Source organism: Pleurodeles waltl, chromosome 2_2, assembly GCF_031143425.1.
Source record: "Pleurodeles waltl isolate 20211129_DDA chromosome 2_2, aPleWal1.hap1.20221129, whole genome shotgun sequence".
Classification (NCBI taxonomy): domain Eukaryota; kingdom Metazoa; phylum Chordata; class Amphibia; order Caudata; family Salamandridae; genus Pleurodeles; species Pleurodeles waltl.
This window is the reverse complement of record NC_090439.1, coordinates 687,348,798-687,370,611: the sequence shown is the minus strand read 5'-3', so window position 1 is coordinate 687,370,611 and position 21,814 is coordinate 687,348,798. Positions and strand designations below refer to the sequence as shown.

At 44.4% G+C, this 21,814-nt stretch overlaps 1 protein-coding gene across 1 annotated transcript in view; it reads left to right on the top strand.

Moving 5' to 3' along the window:
• The window catches only part of TTPA (alpha tocopherol transfer protein), a 258,988-nt gene that overhangs the window by 139,076 nt on the left and 98,098 nt on the right, over nt 1-21,814 (top strand). The window contains exon 2 of the mRNA XM_069220249.1: nt 1,738-1,891. Coding sequence (XP_069076350.1) covers nt 1,738-1,891 — 154 coding nt within the window. The remainder of the gene's footprint in view (nt 1-1,737; nt 1,892-21,814) is intronic.

The following is a 21,814-nucleotide window of genomic DNA, read 5'->3' as shown; positions in this document are numbered from 1 at the left end:
TGTTTTAGATTTGCAATGATTGTCTTCTGTCTGTTTCAAAACTTTTTTTTAATTGCCTGGTCACTTTATACATTACCATCTGCTGAACACCTTTGAACCCTGGCCTGGGAACATTTAGGGCTACATCTGTTTTAGGTTTACACTGCTTGTCTTCTGTCTATTTCAAACCTTTTTTTTTTTTAATTGCCTGGTCACTTTATACTTTGCCATCTGCTGAACACCTTTAAGTCCTATTCCGGGGAATTTTGGAGCAAGCATATTTTTAGGATTACCTTTCTAAATTGATTGACTGGCTCTAACAAAAGCAACATTTGCCCAGCCCCTCTCTTTGGATTAGCCAGCAGTGTGGAGGTTTGGCCTTAGACTCCCAATACTCTGCCCTGTCAGGAGGTCCCCAAGCGGCCACTTGGTCCTGAATGTCTGACATATCCATACTTGTCCTCTTAGACTCTGAAACAGGTTGCACACCAGAGGGCCCTCATTTTACACCACCAATAGACCTAGACACAGGAGCTAGGACCCTGCCACATGACTAACAAATGACCCCCCGATATCACAATCCAAGTGACTCACATACACCTACATCATTGTCTACGCCATCACAGGGCGGGGCACCCACGTCATTGCCTATGTCATCACGGGGCGGGAGCACCTGTCAAAAAGGTTTGATGTAAGGTATCGCATTATACTACTCACTTGCAATTTGTCTACTGGAGTGTTTGGTATACATTCATAAAGAAGCATTGGCAAAGCCAATATGTCTGGCTTTAATATGCAAACATAGGAGTGCACAAATGATGTTTGCGTACTTTCTCACATTAAAGTTAGACCTATTGTCTCTGCAATTGGTTTTCTACTCAGTGCTTTTCTGCCTCTCCTGTGGCATCACAGTGAGTCTTTCCTTCCAGGCAGATCCAAATAATGCTCCAAGAGTTATTTGAGCTCCTGGTCAGAACTTACCTATGTTAGAACGTAAACCACATTAATCTGCTTCATTTTCTTTTGCACATCGTACGTCTAATGTTTTTTTAAATACAAGAATGTAAAGCATTTAAACTGATTGGAATTACACAGTCCTTATTTAAAGGCAAAAAACATAGATGACCCTCTTTTGTGTAGGAAGTGTGTGGCACTTATCTTTGTGCTGACTCGTTTAACTTCTCAATGTCCTAATTGGCTGTGATGACTAGAGCATTCTGATTTATTTCCAAATTCATATGGTGAAAGGGGCAGTGAATGATCTACCTGCGGTTTGGGTTTTTCTTTTTGTGTTCTCAACTCTGCACGAGACCGCCCCCAGCATTACAATAATACTCCTTGAGTACAACCCACAGACATCCACCATTGTGATGAAGGTATGAGCCATTCTGGTAGGACTCTGAGCAACCCATCTCTACAGACATTTCTAAACACTGTGAATGGATGTCTCAAAAAAAGGACCAGTTGGTTCAGCATCCACCATATCATACCGTGCTTTCTTTCTTTGGCTTGTGTTGTTTTGACTTAGTAACACCTGTCTCCTTTCTCTGTTCACCGCTTGACATGTTAAAGAATTGAGCAGGGAGCCATGATGCTTCTTTCTCTGCACGTGTATTTGGGAACGCATTTCTAATGACACGAGGAAACAAATTTGTTTATTTTCAAATCTTCTACATTTTGGGTTCATAATATGTCGTGCACATTGTTTATTTGCAGCTGTTAGATTCTACTCACATGACACCTACATTTTCTTTTCAGCTTTTAAAAAACTATCATAAGTGGAGAGCTGAATGTCCTGAAATAACTGCAGACCTCCGTCCATCTTCTGTGCTCAACCTCCTGCATAGTGGTTACCATGGCGTGCTGAGAGAAAGGGACTCCCAGGGGAGCAGAGTTCTCGTTTACAGGATTGGTAAGGAACAGCTATTCTTATTTGTTCTCGGTCGTTGTTGTGGCTTTTCTTCTTGGGCTGAGACAGGCATCCACTAAATGCTGTTGCCCTTATTGATAATATACACGTCAGATGTTGAAAGTAAGGGTCTCACACCTTCATCGCTAATACAGGAACATAACTTTACAATATAAAATAATGATTGAGACAGTTGCTTATCGCATATTTTCTAAAGTACAGCAGCGCACATGGCAATGTTGATCTGGAATACAGTAGCATTCCTCTTGTACAAATCTATTTATTTATTAAATACAGAATATTATGCCCTTGTTAATGTAAGTGTCATAAGACCATCTGTTTCTTTATCGAGCCTTATGCCTCAGTTATTGCTATCTCCACAGTGCTTTAAATGGGCAGGTACTCTCTGGTACTGAGTACCTCCACTTTAATTTGAAAGGAAGAGTACTTGTATTTCTCAGCACTGCTGTACATTTAACAGGAGAGTACGGTGTTGGAGCGCTCATGGAAGCCTTCTTAGCACCTCAGGTTCAGAAACAGTAAACTCTATAGTGTTACATAATCACTATTCCCACCACTAGAGTTCGACTAGATCCTTGGACTTGACGAAGAGTATAGTAGTCAGATGCATTCAATCACAAATCAATGACTTAAATCCATAAACAATTGTAGACTCCTTGAGGAATTTAAACACTAATTAAACTCCAAACTGAATAAGTTTCAAGGCTTTATTACGATCCCAAAATCAATGTCACTTATAGGGTGTGCAAAACTAAATTATAAGCATAGATGAAAACCATAGGCTGGCCAAAACGTCTAAAGAAATTTAATATACTAAACATCAATATTGTTAAACACTCTAAAAGAATGACCTAGATCAGCCAAACCACAAAATGCACATTAATATCAGATTTCAAACCAGATGATGGTGACATCAGTAAAGTATCAAAATACAATTTTAACAGTCAGTTGCAGAGCTGGGCCATCCTTATCTCTAACATGAATTTGGACTCGCATGTATGGAAATGGACTAACACATCCGGGCACAATAAAGAGAGAGAGACACAAATATTTTGGAAAAATCATCTAACTAGGGCAGCTCTCTGGAAAAATATGCTGGTGTAATTATCAAAGCTGAAAAGGAAACAACAAACTACATTTAATTATTCCTCTCCTCATGGGACATCAGACAGGAATACTTCATCAGATAGAACATTCACCTTCCGATGGCATAAGTAGACAGCAGCATCAGGACAGTGCAGAACACAGGCTGCTCATAGAACAAAAAACAGTTCAGAATTAGTTGGGCATGTTTAGTACTGAACGGCATAAACAAACGGCGGCAATTAATACTAAGAGGAAACTCCTCAGAAGACTTGGAGAAGACAGAAGGTGACAGATGCAGACTCAAAGCAGGAGTAGGCTGACAAAGTTTCAAAGTCCCTCACTAATTAGAAATATCCATTATCCTCTTGTTTGGTCCTTCATGTGGGCTTATCTTACACACAAGATTCAGTGTCTAATGGTTGTTGCTGGCACTATCAAGTTTGCAACTATTTCAGATATTCTCAGAAAAACTGCGTTGTCGTTTCAATGATTTCATACAGTTCAGGAAAATATTACAATTTCTAGTCGTTTGTTACATCAAACGACAGACAGAACACATATTGTTACATAGTTAATGCTGAAACATGTTCTTTGCCTTCAATACAAGAGGACATTCAATATCACGTCAGCAACATAGGGAAAATATTCAGGTCAGAGGGAACAGAATAAGCAAATAACTTTCCTTTGCTGCTGCAAAAATAAAACTTCAGACCTAGTTCAGCTAAGAAAGCCGAAATGCACATTACTAATATAATTAATAAACATAAATCCTATTGCACACCTTACAATTTAATCCTATATATGAAGCAAATTATTTTATTGCAAAGACTATTTAAAACATAATAGAACACAATTTAAATGTGCAAGATAATACTTTCCATGTTAATTCTAATTAGTAATTCACTCAGACATAAATGCACAATGTCTTTCATGTTAAACGTGATGTCAAATGCGAATGGCAGCCACATTGTCCACCATATATTGAGTGCACAAGTTACATTTCCATGTTAATTTCCCTGTTAGATCTTTAAATTAAGCTTTGTAAGTCGCCGTATGCTAACTTCTATGCCACTAATGTATTAGTAAAATTTGATATCTATCAGTCCCTCCTCTGACGGCAGTCTATGCTATCACAAAATAACTTTTCCCATTTACAGTGAGAAAAATCAAAACCTTGTAGTTTAATAATGCATAGGTTTAGGTCTGCAATAATGATCAATTCTCTTTATAGTCTGATAATATCTGTTTCTCATATTCTCTATTTCCATTTCTTCCCTGCTCTGTTTATACTCCAAAAATTGCAAGCCTTGTAAAATCCAAGAGCACACATTATGCACACTGTCACAATCAATAAAGGTTTCAGGATCATTCTCACAAATCCATCCCCTGAATCTCCAACCCAAGATCCTCACTTAGAGAATCCTTCACCTATTGACGTCCAAACATTTGTCTCTTTCAGGTCATTCAAATCATGTATTGGACTTGTCAAATTAGATCAGTATTTCCTTATCTCCTTACTCTTATCAGCAGTGTTGTGTTTTTAAATCTTGAAGACTCTGCTTTCATTTGCTAGAACGATGTCTAACCCAAGACGATTCTGCAAAACCATAGACCTTATGCAACAATTTCTGCATCAATTAGGAGCATTGCACCTCAAAAATCAATTGATATCTTATCTAGAATCGTTGATAAATTCCTTATCTTCGTCATTCAAGATCAAACCCACTGATGGAATAAAAGCTTCATAAATATCTCCAGTAATCTCTGAACTGCTCGCTTCTTTTTTAAATCTCATATCTGATAGAGACTTTTAGTTGTAGATTCCTTACCTTATTAATTCCCCCCAGGCATCAGACTGAATCCGAATATTTTTCTTCGAGCAATATCCTTGCGGGTCGGTAGGTGCCGTCGGTCGACTCCGTGGGCGTCGTTGGCGTTGTAATCGCCGTGATGACGTCAGGAGTAGTACATAGACCCTTCCCTCGTGCAGTGAGGTCAGTTCTTTTCTTTCCGCACCACGTTGATCCGGAGAAGAGCTACCCTGGCTAATTTTGGGCTGAATTTGACAGTTTTGTAGAGTTTTTGTGTGAAATTTGGTGTGTCGAGTATGTCCCTGAAAACCGGTTTCAATCGGGTTTATCTGTGGTGTCTCGAGCGCGACCCCGACCCGAAGTCATGCTCTGAGTGCCCGAAGGCTTTGAGGGAGCGGTCCCTAAAACTCCTGGCGGCCTGGCGCTCAACTCCGCGTAGGTCCCGGTCTCGAGAGGAAGGTCTCAAGATCGGTTGCAGAGTCATCACCAATCTTCGTCTTCCAAATCCTCAGGTCAAGATAAGAAGAAGTTGTTGACGCGACACAGGAGGAGTGTTCATGCACAAGGCCTCCATCCTCGGAGCCTGCGTCTGGGTCGGCTCTGTGCTTCCCCGAGTTTCCCGGAGCCGGAGCAACCCCCACCCAGCTTAGAGTTTTATGAGGCCATGCTCCTCATCCTTGGGTGGTCCAACCCCGATACGGTGCCTTTGGGCCCAAGGGGTTTATCTGAGGGGCCTTCGGGTTCTGCACCTTCGGCTCTGGCCACGAGGTCACCTCCAGATCCGCATGCGGATCCGCACAAGTGACGGTCGCGCCCTTGAGACCTTCCCCGGCGCAGGGTCGATTGTCGACGCTCCCGACGTCGGTGGTGCCCACTTTCGACGTCGACCCAATTCTTATCCCTGACGAGTCGGAGTGGCGTCTGCCGACGCTGCCTTCGACTTCGATGGGACCTATTTGCCCCAGGTCGGATTCGGATCCTTTTTCTTATGGGTACGAATATGGGGAGGGATTGCAGGAGTCCCTGGACCCTTATGAATACCAGGATGACCCTTCTATGGATTGGGTTCAGGAATTGGGCGAAGCCAGTGGTCTGGATACTTCTCCGGACGCTGGCATGCTGTCTCCTCCTACTGTTGCTACGGCAGACGGTGCAACTTATGGTATGGTGGTCAGTAGGGCAGCTGAGGTCCTTGGTCTCGAGCTTCCCAGTGTTGAGGTCAGGTCTAATCTCCTGACAGAGGTGCTTCAGCCTGGGGCTTCTACTTCAGAACCCCTCTTGCCATTTAATGAAGCCCTCACCCATGTCCTTTTGGGTACCTGGTCCAAACCCAACACAGGGGTTCCTGTGAATAGGACTATCGCACGCCGCCATCAGCCCACTCTGAAATACCCTAAATTCCTGTCCCAACACTCCATGCCTGAGAGTTTTGTTATCCAGGCTTCCTCTTCTTCAGGCGCATTCCCTTCCGCACCCCCGGATAGGGAATCCAAAAGGCTGGAACAGTTCGACAAGAAGTTGTTTTCTTCCTCCAGTCTCGCACTGCTGTCTGTGAACACCGCATGCCTCTTGGGCTGCTATACCCACTCTTTGTGGGATATGGTTGCACAGGTCCTGCACTAGATACCAGAGGAGGCCCGTGCTATGTCTTCCCAAGCTGTGAACAATGGGAGAGATGCGGCAAAGTTCACAATCCGTTGTGGGCTGAACACGACCAACTCTCTGGGTAGATCGGTTGCTACAACGGTGGCCTTACGATGCTACGCCTGGTTGGGTACTTCTGGTTTTTCTGGGGATGTCCAACAGTCACTCATGGACAAGCCCTTTGATGACTCACAACTCTTCGGAGACAAAGTGGACTCGGCCTTGGAGAGATTTAAGGATTCCCAGACTACAGCTTGGTCCCTCGGTCTTTCCTCTGCCCCTCACCCCCCCCCACAGTCTGCTTTTTGCCCCTTTTGTGGTCGCATCCTCCACCCAGGCACCGTGCCACCCAGGCCTGTCATCCCTTGCGTGGCCGGGGACGCAGACTCCCATGTGGCCGTAGGACAGGGAACCAGCCAGATGTCTGCCCAGTCCACGTCTGTCCCCTCACTCCCGTCCAGTTGGTGACAGGATTTGCCATCAGCTGCCCTACTGGGAACGTATCCCCACAGGCAGGTGGGTTTTGCAGATCGTTTGAAAGGGCTGCTCTCTCCCTTTCGAATCTGCTCCACCAACCATGCCACCATCCTTCAGTCATCTTACAGAGGATCATTTGGTGCTTCTCCACCAGGAAGTCACAGCTCTCTTGGCCAAGGGAGCTATAGAAAAGGTCCCTGTGCCAAAAGTAGGTTGCGGTTGTTATTCCCGCTACTTTCTGATTCCAAAAAAAGGACAAGGGCTTACGTCCTATCCTAGACCTTGGGGACCTAAACTACTTCCTCAAGACAGAGAAATTCAAAATGCTCATCCTGGCTCAGGCTCTGCCTGCCTTGGACCCAGGAGACTGGATGGTAGAGAAATTACCTACAATTCATGGTAGGTCACAAGCACTTTCAGATTTCCGTGCTCCCCTTTGGCCTTTTCAGCACCCCTCGGGTGTTCATGAAAGTGATGGTGGTGGTTGCTGCTCATCTGCGCAGGTTAGGGGGTCTCAGTCTTCCCCCTACCTCGACGACTGGCTGTTGAAGGCAGACTCGCCCCAGAAAGTTGTCTCCCACCCTCAGACTAAGGCGAATCTCCTATACTCGCTGTGGTTCACTATAAACGTGCTAAAGTCACACCTGACTCCCTCTTAGACAATCTCTTTCATCGGAGCGATTCTGGACACAGTGCAGTTTCGGGGCTTATCCTCCCGAAAAGCAAGTCCAAGACATTCAGGCTATGATTCCGATCTTTCAGCCTCGGTCTTGGGTTTTGGTGAGACTGGCTCTGAGGTTGCTGGGCCTTATGGCCTCCTGCATCCTGCTAGTAACACATGCCAGATGGTATATGCGGGCTCTGCAGTGGGCCCTGAAGTTCCAGTGGGTGCAGCATCAGGGGAATCTCTCCGACATGGTCCAGATCTCAGAGGGGACTGAGAAAGACCTGCAGTGGTGGCTTTCGAATCCACATTGGGTCCATAGCGGATCCCTCTCACTTCCCCAACCAGATCTCTCAATAGTGACAGATGCGTCACTTCTGGGTTGGGGTGGCCACATGGGAGAGGCAGAGATCAGAGGATTCTGGTCTCCAGCAGAGTCTGGGCTCCATATCAATCTTCTGGAGCTCCGGGCGATCAGGCTTGCGTTGAAAGCTTTCCTTCCCTCTCTCAAAGGGAAAGCGGTGCAGGTGTTCACGAACAATACTACCGCCTTGTGGTACTGCAACAAACCGGGCGGAGTAGGGTCCTGGACCCTTTGTCAGGAGGCACTACACCTCTGGACATGGCTGGAACATTAGGGCATTACCCTGATGTTTCATCATCTGGCGGGTTCCCTCAACGCCAGAGCGGACAAACTAAGCCGTCGATGCACAGCTGATCACAAATGGCTCTCCATCTGGAGGTGGTGCAAGGTCACTTTCAGCAGTAGGGAGAGCTTTGGTTAGATCTTTTCGCCTCCGCAGAGAACACGCATTGTCAGCTGTTTTTGCATGTTGGAGTTTCCAAGGCGGCACTCGTCTCGAGTGGAACTCTGGCATCCTTTACGCCTATACCTCTTCTGCCCAGAGTTCTGAAGAAAATCAGGAACAACCGGGCCCAAGTCATCTTGGTGGCTCCAGACTGGGCATAGAGAGTATGGTATCCAGAGCTATTGAGCATGTCTATCGATCCTCCACTCAGACTGCCTCTTTGGGTGGATCTTCTGTCGCAGCAACAGGGGACGGTTCTTCACCCAAACTTGTCCAACCTCCGCCTTCATGCGTGGAGATTGAGCGGCGACAGTTGACGGCTTTTGCGCTTCCGCCCGAAGTCTGCGATGTTATCTTGGCAGCCAGGCATCCATCAACCAAAACTGTATATGCCTTTTGTTGGAATAAATTTGTGGCATGGTGTACCAACAAATCTGTTGATTCCCCTTCCTGCCCCTCTGTCCGAGGTTCTTCTGTTCATTCTTTCTTTGGCCCAGCAGGCCTCTGCTTTGGGCACCTTTAAAGGGTATTTATCTGCGATTTCAGCCTTTTTTAGGCTACCTGATCAGTCCTGACTCTTTAAATCTCCTATTATGAGTAGATTCCTAAAAGGTCTCACCCATTTATTTCCTCCCACTTCATTTATCATGCCTCAGTGGGACCTCAATCTTGTACTTACTTATTTGATGTGTACTCCCTTTGAGCCAATGCATAATTGTCCCTTGCAGCTCCTCACCTTCAAAACTGTATTTCTTGTTGCAATCATCCCTGCTCGCAGGTTGAGTGAGCTTTAGGCCCTTTCCTCAAAACCTCCATACTTGTCTGTGAACCCTGGCAAATTAGTGTTGCGCACTAAGGCTCCTTTCCTTCCTAAAGTGGTTACACCCTTTCATGTAAGCCAGTCCTTCACTCTGCCTACTTTCTACGCACCCCCACATCCTTCCCATGAGGAGGAGAGACTCCACCGTCTGGACCCAAAGAGAGCATTGGCATTCTACCTCAGTCGTACTAAAGATTTCCAGGTGGCTGATCAACTCTTCGTTGGGTATGTGGGTGTGAAAAAAGGGAAGGTGGTGCAAAAGCGTACCGTCTCTCGATGGATGCTTCTTTGCATCAAAATGTGCTATGCTTTGGCCAAGAAGCAACCTCCTGAGGGCTTGCGTGCTCATTCCACCAGATCAACTGTTGCTTCCACTGCTTTAGCACGCAGAGTTCCTGTCCTGGATATCTGCCAGGCAGTTACGTGGGTGGCACTGCATACGTTTGCTAAGCACTATTTTCTGGACAGTCAGGTCTGTCAGGAAGGCTACTTTGGTCGTTCGGTCCTGCAGGACTTCTTAGTATGATCTTTGTTCGCAGCCCACCACTGTGGATGGCATCGCTTGTGTATCTATTGTAAGGTAAGGAATCTGCAACTAGAAGTCTCTCTCGGATGTACAAGTTACTTACCTTTGGTAACAACATATCTGGTAGAGACATATTTTAGTTGCAGATTCCTTACCGCCCACTCATCCTCCCCACTTGCGAACTGATTTCTAGGGACAGGGATTCCCCCTTTCAGGTCCTTAGCTCTGGTGCACCATTCTCCGTGTTCTTAGCAGCTCTGTGCTTTGGCATGGAAAGTCGTTAAAAGAAACTGACATCACTGCGTGAGGGCGGCATCTATGTACTACTCCCGACGTCATCACAATGACTAAGATGCTAATGGTGCCCGCGTAGTCGACCAACGCCACCTACCGATGCGCAAGGGTAGTATTGCTTGAAGAAAAATCTCCGATCCAGTCTGACGCCTGGGGGAAATTCTAAAGTAAGGCATCTGCAACTGGAATATGTCTCTACCAGATATGTTGCTACCGAAGGTAAGTAACTTGTACTTTAAGTCTTTGAATCCCTGCTGGATTGTCAATGTTGCCTACCTGGTAGATTTTTTTGAAAAAACACTCCTAACTAGCATGTGCCATACCAGTCTTTCGGTAACTTGTAATAAGCGTTCTTACCACAGATGTAATATATACCAGGCACAGCATGGTCTTGTCCATTTAGTACAAAATCCCATACTCTCTTAAACAAAAACATGTCTACATTCACTCATTCCTACAAACTTATTATCATCTTTTGATTGAGGCCTATATGTACAAAGCTTCCCTACATGCTGCCAATCTGAACCTAAGCGCCCTTGTGCATCTGTTGTGTTGTGAACCGATTTCTTTCTGGAAACTATACCTTTGTCTATCTTATCTTTCATTGCCTTTCTTCTGTCATCAACTTGATTTATGAACTCCTTTCCTACTTGTGTGAGAAGACATGTTAAATCATTATGGTGTGCATACGCTGTGCGAATTGTTAATCTAGGTTCAAAGAACACACCTACTATTTCTATGTTCTTAGCCTTTGCAATGCTGATCAAATGCTGATTAATAGGAATAGAAGAGAAAAAGAAATCAAAATTATAATAAAAATATTGAATGTGTTCTTGATTGTACAAACGTGTTAATAATAAACTGCAACTAATGCCATAAGTTAGTGGTAAGCTGTGATAGGTGTGTATACAAATTCCTTCGTCAGTACAAGAGGGAATCACCTAACAGTCTCGCACATTCATTGTGTCCACATACTCCTACAAGTTATAATAAACATTGGAAGACAAATCTACCTTAGTGTCATCTAAATGAAGCAGTCCATCATCCTTATAAAACTTACCTTGCTTAGATGTGGTCATTCTCTGCACTGGAGTTGCTGTGTTTTGAATATCTCTTTTCATTGAAACACTCATTCCTGCAATTCAGTAGAACACACACAATGATACATATTATAACCACACCAATGCACAAATATTTACAATTACTGCATTTACCCTGTCCTGAGTTCATGGTTTCTGCAGAATCAGAGAAGAAAGAGAAAAAAACGGAAAAATAGGAAAGCAGAAAGTGAGCTAAATCAAATCCAAACCATTTTTTTCCAAAGTCTTTTTGCACTGTTGTAAGGAAATGCCTTATTTGGCATGGTTACCCTCTGACTTTTTGCATTTTGTTGATGCCAGTTATGATTGAAAGTGTGCGGAGACCCTGCTAACCAGGCCCCAGCACCAGTGTTCTTTCCATAAACTGTATCTTTGTTTCCACAATTGGCACAGCCGTGGCACACAGATAAGTCCCTTGTAAATGATACCCCTGGTACCAAGGGCCCTGTTGCCAGGGAAGGTCTCGAAAGGCTGCAGCATGTCTTATGCCACCCTGGAGACCCCTCACTCGGGACATGCACACTGCCTCACAGCTTGTGTGTGCTGGTGGGGAGAAAATTACTAAGTCAACATGGCATGCTACCTCAGAGTGCCATGTCCACCTCTCACTACCTGTGGCATAGGTAATTCATCCCTCTAGCAGGCCTTGCAGCCCTAAGGCAGGGTGCACTATACCACAGGTGAGGGCATATGTGCATGAGCACTATGCCCCTACAGTGTCTAAGCAAAACCCTAGACATTGTAAGTGCAGGGTAGCCATAAAGAGTATATGGTCTGGGAGTTTGTCAAACACGAACTCCACAGTTCCACAATGGCTACACAGAAATCTGGGAAGTTTGATATCAAACGTCTCAGTACAACAAATGCACACTGATGCCAGTGTGGGATTTATCGTAAAATACACCCAGAGGGCATCTTAGAGATGCCCTCTGAATACCAATCCAACTCCTAGTGCTAGGCTGACCAGATTCTGCCAGCCTGCCACAACTAGATGAGTTTCTGGCCACATGGGGAGAGTGCCTTTGTCACTCTGTGGCCAGGAACAAAGCCTGTACTGGGTGGAGGTGTTTCTCACCTCCCCCTGCAGGAACTGTAACACCTAGCAGTGAGCCTCAAAGGCTCATGCCTTTTGTTACACCACCCCAGGGCATCCCAGCTAGTGGAGATGCCTGCCCCTCTGGCCACTGCCCCCACTTTTGGTGGCAAGGCAGGAGAGGATAATGAGAAAAACAAGGTGGAGCCACCCACCAGTCAGGACAGCCCCTAAGGTGCCCTGAGCTGCGGTGACTCCTGCCTTTAGAAATCCTCCATCTTGAGATTGGAGGATTCCCCCAGTAGGAATAGGGATGTGCCCTCCTCCACTCAGGGAGGGGGCAATAAGAGGGTGTAGTCACTCTCCAGGACAGTAGCCATTGGCTACTGCCCCCCCAGACCTAAACACACCCCTAAATCTAGTATATAGGGGCGACCCTGAACCCAGGAAATCAGATTCCTGCAACCTACACAAAGAAGGACTGCTGACCTGAAAGCCCAGCAGAGACGATGGAGACGACAACTGACTTGCCCCAGCCCTACCGGCCTGTTTTGAGACTCAAAGAACCTGCACAGCGACGCATCTGACAAGGGCTCAGAGGACTGCCCTGAACCTGAAGGTCCAAGAAACTCCCAACAGTGGCACTGTTCACAAACTGCAACATCACTGCAACTTTGAAACAACTCTCCCTTCCCGCCGGAAGCGTGAAACTTCTCACTCTGCACCTGACGCCCCCGACTCGAGCTCCACAGAACTAACACTGCAGAGAGGACTCCTGGCGACTGCGATGACGTGAGTAACCTGAGTCAACCCCCCTGCCCCCTCAGTGACGCCTTCAGAAAGGATCCAGAGGCTCCCCCTGACCGCGAATGCCTGGTAACAAGCAACCCAACGCCTGGACCAAGCACTGTACCCACAGCCCCAGGACCAAGAGGAACCACCTTCCAGTGCAGGAGTGACCAGCAGACGGCACTCTTCCTAGCCCAGTTGGAGGCTGGCCCGAGAAGCCCCCCGTGCCCTGCCTGCATGGTATAAGTGACCCCTGGGTCCCTCCATTGCTTTCAATAGCAAACCCAAAGCCTACTTAGCATACTGCACCCGTCCACCCCTGTGCCACTGAGGATGTGTTTTATGTACCTGTTTGTGTCCCCTCCTCGTGCTCTACAAAACTCCCTTAGTCTGCTCCCCGAGGACGCAGGTACTTACCTGCCAGCAGACCGGAACCGGAGCACCCCTGTTCTCCATAGGTGCCTTTGTGTTTTGGGCCCTCCTTTGACCGCTGCACCTGACCGGCCCTGTGTTGCTGGTGCAGTGACTTTGGGTTTGCCTTGAACCCCCAGCAGTGGGATGCCTATGCCCAGGAGACTGACTGTGTATGTGCTTTACTTACCTGCAAAGCCTAACCAAACTTACCTTCCCCAGGAACTGTTGATTTTTGCACAGTGTCCACTTTTAAAATAGCTTTTTGCCATTTTAAACTGTGTGTACTACTGCTTTAATAAAAAAGTTCCATACTTACCTGTGTGAAGTACCTTGCATTTCATGTACCTACCACAAATCTTGAATCTTGTAGTTCTAAAATAAATTAAGAAAATATATTTTTCTATATAAAAACTATTGGCCTGGAGTTCAGTTTTTGAGTATGTGTTCTTCATTTATTGCCTGTGTGTGTACACCAAATGCTTAACACTACCCTCTGATAGGCCTACTGCTCGACCGCACTACCACAAACCAGAGCATTAGTATTATCTAATTTTACCACTATCAACCTCTAAAGGGAACCCTTGGACTCTGTGCACACCATCTCTCACTTCGCGACAGTATATACAGAGCCAACTTCCTACAACTGTTTATAACAGTTTTCAATCTTCAAGAAAGTTTATCAAGTTCATTTATAAGAGTCTCAAAGATAGTTCAAATGTTCCTTTTCAATACAACACAGCCTGATCACTTCTGGTCACTTCCAGGGTGTAATATCTTTGTTGATCAGTTGGCAAGGTTATTTCAAAATTCACTTCAAATGCAATTTCAAGTTCCGGAATGTTTAACTGAATTCTCACAGTCAATACAAAAGGCCGTACACTTGTTTTCCCATTCATTTGTGAGACGATAGATCCATTCAGCTGAAGAGTGGCTGCGACTTTGCACTCTTCCCTTTTGTTCTCCTTACAGCATCATCTTCGTCTTCACTCTGATTTGGCTCTTCATATGCTCATGTTATTGATGGAAGTGTATCAGCAACTAGTTCATGTGCATCCGCAGGCCATTTATCTCCTTTCACAGTTCTATTTTCGGGTGCAACTGTGGTCGCAACGTTTGCTGTGCTGGCAGGAGTCAGTTGGCTTTGATTTTGTTCTCATGCACCTTTGTCTGTATTCAGGCTGCTTGCACTTTCACCATTCTGCATGTTTTCTGCTTCAGCCACTTGTTCAGTCCTCACAGGTTAGTCGAATTGAACCCCTTCTTTATCAGCATTCGCTCTTGCAGGATCAGACTCTGGGCCTCATTTGGAGACGGTATTCTGCTCGCCAGCCCAATTATGAGTTTTCCGCAGGGCCACAACTCTCCCAGCAGAATACTAACTACAATATTGACGCCAGCTCGTAATTGAGCTGGAGGCAATGTTGTGGTGCGCCAGCTGCAGCGGCACCCACACAATTTTCACTGCCCCTAATTTGGCCAGTGAAAACCGTGATGGGGCTGTCCATGGGAGCCCCTGCACTGCCCATGCTTAGTACATGGGCAGTGCAGGGGCCCACAGCACCCCCTCTCCTCCAGCCTGTGCATGGTGGTGGGACCGCCATGCAAAGTCTGGGTCGTAATCTGGAGGGCAGCGCCGCTTGCAGGGCTACCCTGGCGGATTGAAACCACCGCCAGGCTGTTGGCTGGTGGCAGCCTGGCAGTGCCGGCGGTGGGAAAGTGGAGGCTCCGCCAAAGTCGTAATATGGCAGTTGGGCCGCCCCTTTTGGCAGCGGTCTGAGTGCCATCATGAGTCTGGCGGTCCATGGATGGCCAAACTCATAATGAGACCCTTTGTGTTTTCAAGAGGACACAGAACTTTGCGTGTGTGGCTTCCAGCTCGTGAGACCAGCATACTTCACAGCTCTGTTTGTCACCAAGATAATTTGAAACTGTCCTTTCCACCTTGGCTCTAGGCAAGTCTTCCTTAAGTGTTTCTTTAGAACAATCCAGCCTCCAGATTTCAAGCTGTGACACTGTTCTTGAGCTGTTTAAACTGTCGCTGCTTTAACTTGATGAGACAAAGAGCGTACCATGTCAGACAGATCTCCTTTGAGATAATCCAGCACTAAGTCATCTGTTATGTTCACAAGTGCATTTGCAGGTACTGCTGGTACCCTCATAGCACACCCTATGTGTCTCATGGGTAGGCAGTCCTGTCTTCTTGTCAGGGATGCTATGCATACTCATCAGAACAAATGTCAATGCATTAGGCCACTTCAGCGCTGTAGAGGCACAAACATTTGCCAATCAAGCTTTTAGTGTTCCATTCATTTGCTCCACCAATCTAAATGCCTCTAGTCTGTAACTGCAGTGCAATGTTTACTCAGTGTTTAGTGCGGCACTCAATTTTATGATATCATTAAAATGAGTTCCTTGATCTGATTCCAAAGAAGTCGAGAACCCAAAGTTTGGTATCTGTTCCCTGAGCAGCTGCTTTTAGCTACAGTAAGACTGTCATTCCTTTGTGTTGCATAGGCTTTTATCCATCAGGAAAACACGCACACATCAACCAATACATACTTCAATCCATTACAGTCAGGCATCTCAAGAAAATCAAGTTGCATTCTATTAAATGGACCTCCTGATCTGCCTGAGTGGCTCAAATGTAACCACTGTGCATTTCCTTACATTCATTTGTTGAAAGGTAACACATCTGGGACAGACACCTTCTGAAATCAGTCTAAATCTGGGGTTGTACCATGTCAGTTGGAACATGCGAATCACCATTACGTCTCTGGTGAGATGAACCTGACCATGATCATATCTTGCCATCAAGTTCAACAAACAATCTGGCAAACAACTTTCCTTTCATTGGAAATCCAGACATTATCTTCCTCCCTTTGAACACATCCTGCTTTTGTTCAACCTCTGTGTTCTTCCTCTGTTGCCTTTTCCTGCAGTCTCTTAATATCATCCCATTTATCAACCACTAACATAAAAAAAAACTTTGATTTGTCTTACCAGTGTCACTTTCACCACCCCACTCTTCACTGAAGTTACTCAATGGAATGCACAACATTTGGCAATTTGGTCAGCATAGGCATTACCCAATGCTACATAATCATTTGACTTTTGATGGGCTGTGCATTTCACAAGCACAATCTTTTCAAGTAACTGCAAAGCACTTAACAAATTATGAATTCTTTCACCATTTCGAATGGGTGATCCTGAAGAGGTCATAATACCTCGCTGGTGCCATAACTGCCCTAAGTTATGCACAACACCAAATCCATATTGACTGTCTATGAATATTATCACTATGAGCTGCTCTGTTACACAGCATGAACTTCAACTAAATGTGGGACATAAATTGGCCTTTGCATTGACCTATGCTTACACCAGCAGCCGCTACTGCCTTTAAACAACCATGCAAAGAAACAGCAGCAGGATCCAATGTGGCCTTCATGCAACTGTGTCAAAACAGAAAGGGCACACCCATCACGTTCATGACAAACCCGTGAAAATCTTTTCTCTTAATCAGGCATTTCCAAGGCTAGAACCCTGCCCAAACTCTCTCTTAAGTCAGTTAAAAGCTTTCATGCATTTTTCATTGAAAAGTACTGCGTCCGTAACTTCTTTGTGTGTTAACTTTTGCAGTGATTGGAAATTACTGAAAAATTTGAAATCCAATGGCGACAGTAGCTCACCAGTCCCAAAAACATTCTGATATCTCTCTGTGTAACTGGGGGATTCATCTGCATAATAGCTGCAACTCTCGCTCGGGACACCTTCCTTTCACCTTTCTCAGTTAGGTGACCCAAATATTTTATTTCCTTCTGGCAATACTGTCATTTGGTAGGGGCAACCTTATGTTCATTTTCACCCAAATTATTAAATAACCCTATGGCATCTTGTCTTCAAGGCTCAAGTATTTTGGATGCAACCATAAGGTCATCAGTGTATTGTTTTAGGGCAGACTGAAATGGCATGTCTAAAGACTCTTGAGTTCTTATTCAAAATCTGATTGAAAATGGATGGTGATTCTGAAACCCCTTTGGAATTGGCACCATAAAAACACACAGTTGCCGAAGCTGAATGAGAAAAGAAAGTGACTATCCTCATGTAAAGGCACAGAGAAGAAAGTCTGTGACAAGTCAGTAACAGAAAACCATTCTACTTCACATGGAATCTGAAATAGACTTTTTGCTGGGTTTGGCACCACGGGACAACAAGATTCCACAATTTCATTCACCTTTCTCAGATCCTGAACTAGGCCATATTTCCCACTTGGCTTGCGCAAACCCATCATTTGTGAATTACACGAGCTGCCCATGACGTCTTATAAAACTCCCTGCTCAACAAAGTCTGCAGTTATTGGGGTAATTTCTTCAATCACTTGTTATTGTTATGTTATACTGTGGCATTCTGGGGTAAACTGCATTTAGCTTTACAGTTTAACTGGTTCAGCACCTCGTATGAGTGCAATATCTTTTCCAGAGAGATCCCAAACTCTCAATATTACTGTGTCTTGTAATTCATCAGGCAGATCTTTGACTATTATGGCATGAAACACTGTAATTAGAGGACACATCTCATCAGTTTGACTGAAAGTCTCCTCATAGCTATACTGGTTTGAATTGCTATCCCTTCGTGTGTACAAGTGATGGAATATTTTAGTTTGCACAGTAAGTCTCTTCCTAACAAACTCACAGGACTGGAAGCACAAAACACAATTTGGTGCAACTCCTCAAAGGTTCCTATTTTAATGGGAATGGGCTCTGTAATGGGGTTTACCAAATGCTGGTTTGCTACTCCTACAACCTGATTTGTCCTTCCAGAAAAGGGCACATGTGGGACTTCCGCAGATCTTACAGTGGAACAAGTTGCTCTAGGATCAACCATGAGTGAAACATTTTGACCCATGATACTCACATTAACTTAAGGACCACGCTGATCTACCGCCAAGACGCATTCTTCCTCTTCTGAACTTTCACTCCTATATTTTTCACTCACTTCATCATCACTCAAATCATCAATGTGTATTGTGTGATTAATTGATTACGTTTGCATGTTGGTTCATTTTCAGCTGAGGAACCCATTACCTGTTGCTATGCCATCAGAGCTTATGGAACCTGCATTTGCTGTGGGACTTGAGTTTGGTATTGGGGAAATTGTACTTGGTGTTGGGCACCTGCAATTGTATTGCTCCATTCAGAACATTCACAATTTGATTTCGGGACCTTTGAACGCTTTGATTTTTAAACTGACTGTTGTCAACCATCTGTGCAACACCACCACCTTGCATTTACATTACTATAGGGACACTGCTGTTTCCAATGTCTGATGTTGATGCACACATGATGAGGAAGCATTTTCTTTATGTTTTGAACATCATCCACATTAGCATTTGGATCTACTCGAATTCCACGACCTCTACCTCTGAATTGAGAAACCATATTTCTCTGCTGCTGTGTTCCTACCATTCTTCCTGCATCCACCAGTCCTTGCGATCCCTGCGTACCTGCTGCTTGGGTAGACTCGATTTGCATCACCATTGCTTTTTCCCTTAGTCTTTTCTGCTTCAACTAAATTGCATCACTACAGTATTTGGCATAATTCAATACCTCATCAATTGGCTTTCCTTGCCAGCAAATCAAATGATTCCGATTCATGTTGCTAATTTCAGGTTTCAATCCTTGAACAAATCTAAACAAAAACTGAACAATGTCTCTCAGTTCAATACTTTCTGTGCCACTGTATTGCTTGAATGCCTGCAGCATTCTCTCATAATAAGCATGAACAGACTCCTTTGTCTCCTGCGCTGTCCTATCAATCCTTTGCCAATCAATATCCTTAGGGGAGACTCTAGTTTAAAACAATTCAGTAGTCTTGTAATAGCTTTTCATCACTTTTTTGGATGGTGTATCTGTTACTGTATACCTTGGTGGCTCACCCGTTGGCCAGTCAACATTCTGCTTACCCTCAACTCACAAATCTGCTGGAACCACAATCTCAAATAAAGTGTTCAAACTTTCCCACAGGCACTTTGCAAGCTTGGCAAACCTCTGTTTGCTGGTACCACTCCACTGGCTTCTCCCTCAACTTTGAGTTATCATTTATGAATCACAGTATATCACTTCTGCTCCATGGGACATGAACAAAATTCCCTCCTGAAATTTCTCTCATTGGTGTAATTTTTACAGCAACTCAAGCCTGCTGTACATCATTTGAAGATGCAATCAGTTTATTCTGTTCTTTTCTTTGCTCATCTGCCTTCCCATTTATTTATTGCTCCCCAGGTTTGGAAGTTCTGGATTAGTTCTATAATGTATATTTTCATTCCAGGTGATCTCATGTTTGCAAGGTCTCTCGAATCAAATTCTAATCTAACTTTTCTTTAACTGTTTGGATTTATACATCTCAATTTCATATTTCTCTGCTAAATTAGATCATTTCTCATAAATCTGTCCTGCTCTAAGAGTAACATCCTTGCACCTAAAGAGCAATATATTTTCATTGTAAGAATCCATTCTGTCCAAATCAAATGTTCCCTCAACCATTTCATATAATTACATTTTAAATTTTGCCATGTTCAATGTCTTTACTCCCTCAGGCTTGTTCATGAAACTGATGCTAGGCTCAAATTGTCGAACCATTCAGTCAATTTTTGGGTTGTCAATCCTTGTAAATCAATATTACTACTGTCTCTGGGCATAAGCTGTGGAACATCACATGGAGCTCTTGAGCCATCACAGATGATTCCATTGAGCGTGGGGGACATGTCACATCAATCAGTTGACCTTTTCTATCATGTGTCTAGTTTGAATCAAAATAATTCATAGTGGTCATGGCTGGCACCGTAATGCTCAGTCACTCCATTTCTGCATTAGTTCCAGAAGGTGAAATCATTGCTGATACCGGATTTGGAATCTGTGAACCACTCATTATTAATTTGGGCATACAACGGAACAACAGGACCTATTGTCACATGGACTGTCAGTGCATCAGTTCCTGATAAATTTGTTTGACTTGATGGAAACATTAATTCTTTACCTTGACCAGTTAGTACTGTGCCAAAAGCCTGATTTGACTGATTCGGGGCAACATTCTGTGGCGTTGTTACTGTGGAATACAAAGCCATTGTCTGTCTCTATTTCACAATCTGTACAGGTGTCTGTACATTAGATGTGGACTCAAATTGAGACATTTCTGCATTCTAAATTGGCTACGGCATAACTGGGACTGTGATGTTTTGAGCTGTATTAACATTTGGAACTGCTGGATAAACCGCTGGTAACTGTGCACCATTAGCAGTAGGCACATTCAGAATCATCTGAATCTGGCTTTGTTGAACTAGGGCTGTGACCATATTTGGGACTACATTCTGATTTACTGATGTAACTGCATTGTATAATGGGTGACGATGCTGCAACAACTGAGTTAATAAATCATCCCCTGAATCACTTTCAATGTCCAATATCTTTTTATTTTCACCTGGCTTCGATTCTGGATCTTCTTCAGATCTCTTTTTAGCCTTCGATGTAACAACTTCCATCAACTTCTTGTGTAATTTTTGGGAATAACTTCACTGCATGTAATGTATCTACTTTCCACATTCTCTGCTACTCATCCCATCTAGCTTCTACTAACGTCTTTTCTGCTTTCCTCATTTTCCTTTTGAATTTCTGAGCCTCTTTCTGTCTTGCAACTAATTCCCAAATAGCAAGTGCTTCAAATTGTGCAGGTCTAGGGAGGAGTTTCAGTTCATAGAACACCCTCCTCAGATTATCGAATATCCTCAAATGAAAAGTTCTGTAACCAGGAAAAGCTAAGGTATCCTACTTCTCGGTTATTTTGCACCACTGATTTACCCAAACACATGCTGAAACTCCTCCTTCCTCCATTACTTCAAATGCTGGTATACTGTCAGGTGGAGTAGGTTCACCCTCTCTAACTCTAAACATCTCCTCTGAACACACCCCTTAAAGCTTTGAAAAACTTCATTTTTACACAGAATTAATTCACAAACACAAATTCTGCAAAACCAGGAAGTCATTTTGAATTCCAAAATCCTTTTCGCAAGCTGTTCTCAACCTATAGCAGAGCAGTCTTGCCCACCAATCCATGCGCAGTGGATAGGTCACCAACCGACTTATCCCAGCGCATACCAAATTATGTCACACTCACTTCAGTCAACAGCTGCAACTCAATTCAGAGCCATCTCCTACACCTCTCCCGTAAACACCTAAATGCAAATATTGCGAGCACACAAAAAACAAACCTGCCTGTTCACTACGGATAGGACTCAAACGCTTTGAAAGTTGTACAGAACTTTCGACTGTGGCCTTTCGCACAAACAGCTACTCTTCCGGCTATAGCTTTCTCCCACACACAAGTAGGTTTAGACCCACAAATCTCACTCCGATTGATACAGATTCTTGTGAACTCAAGATTCACCT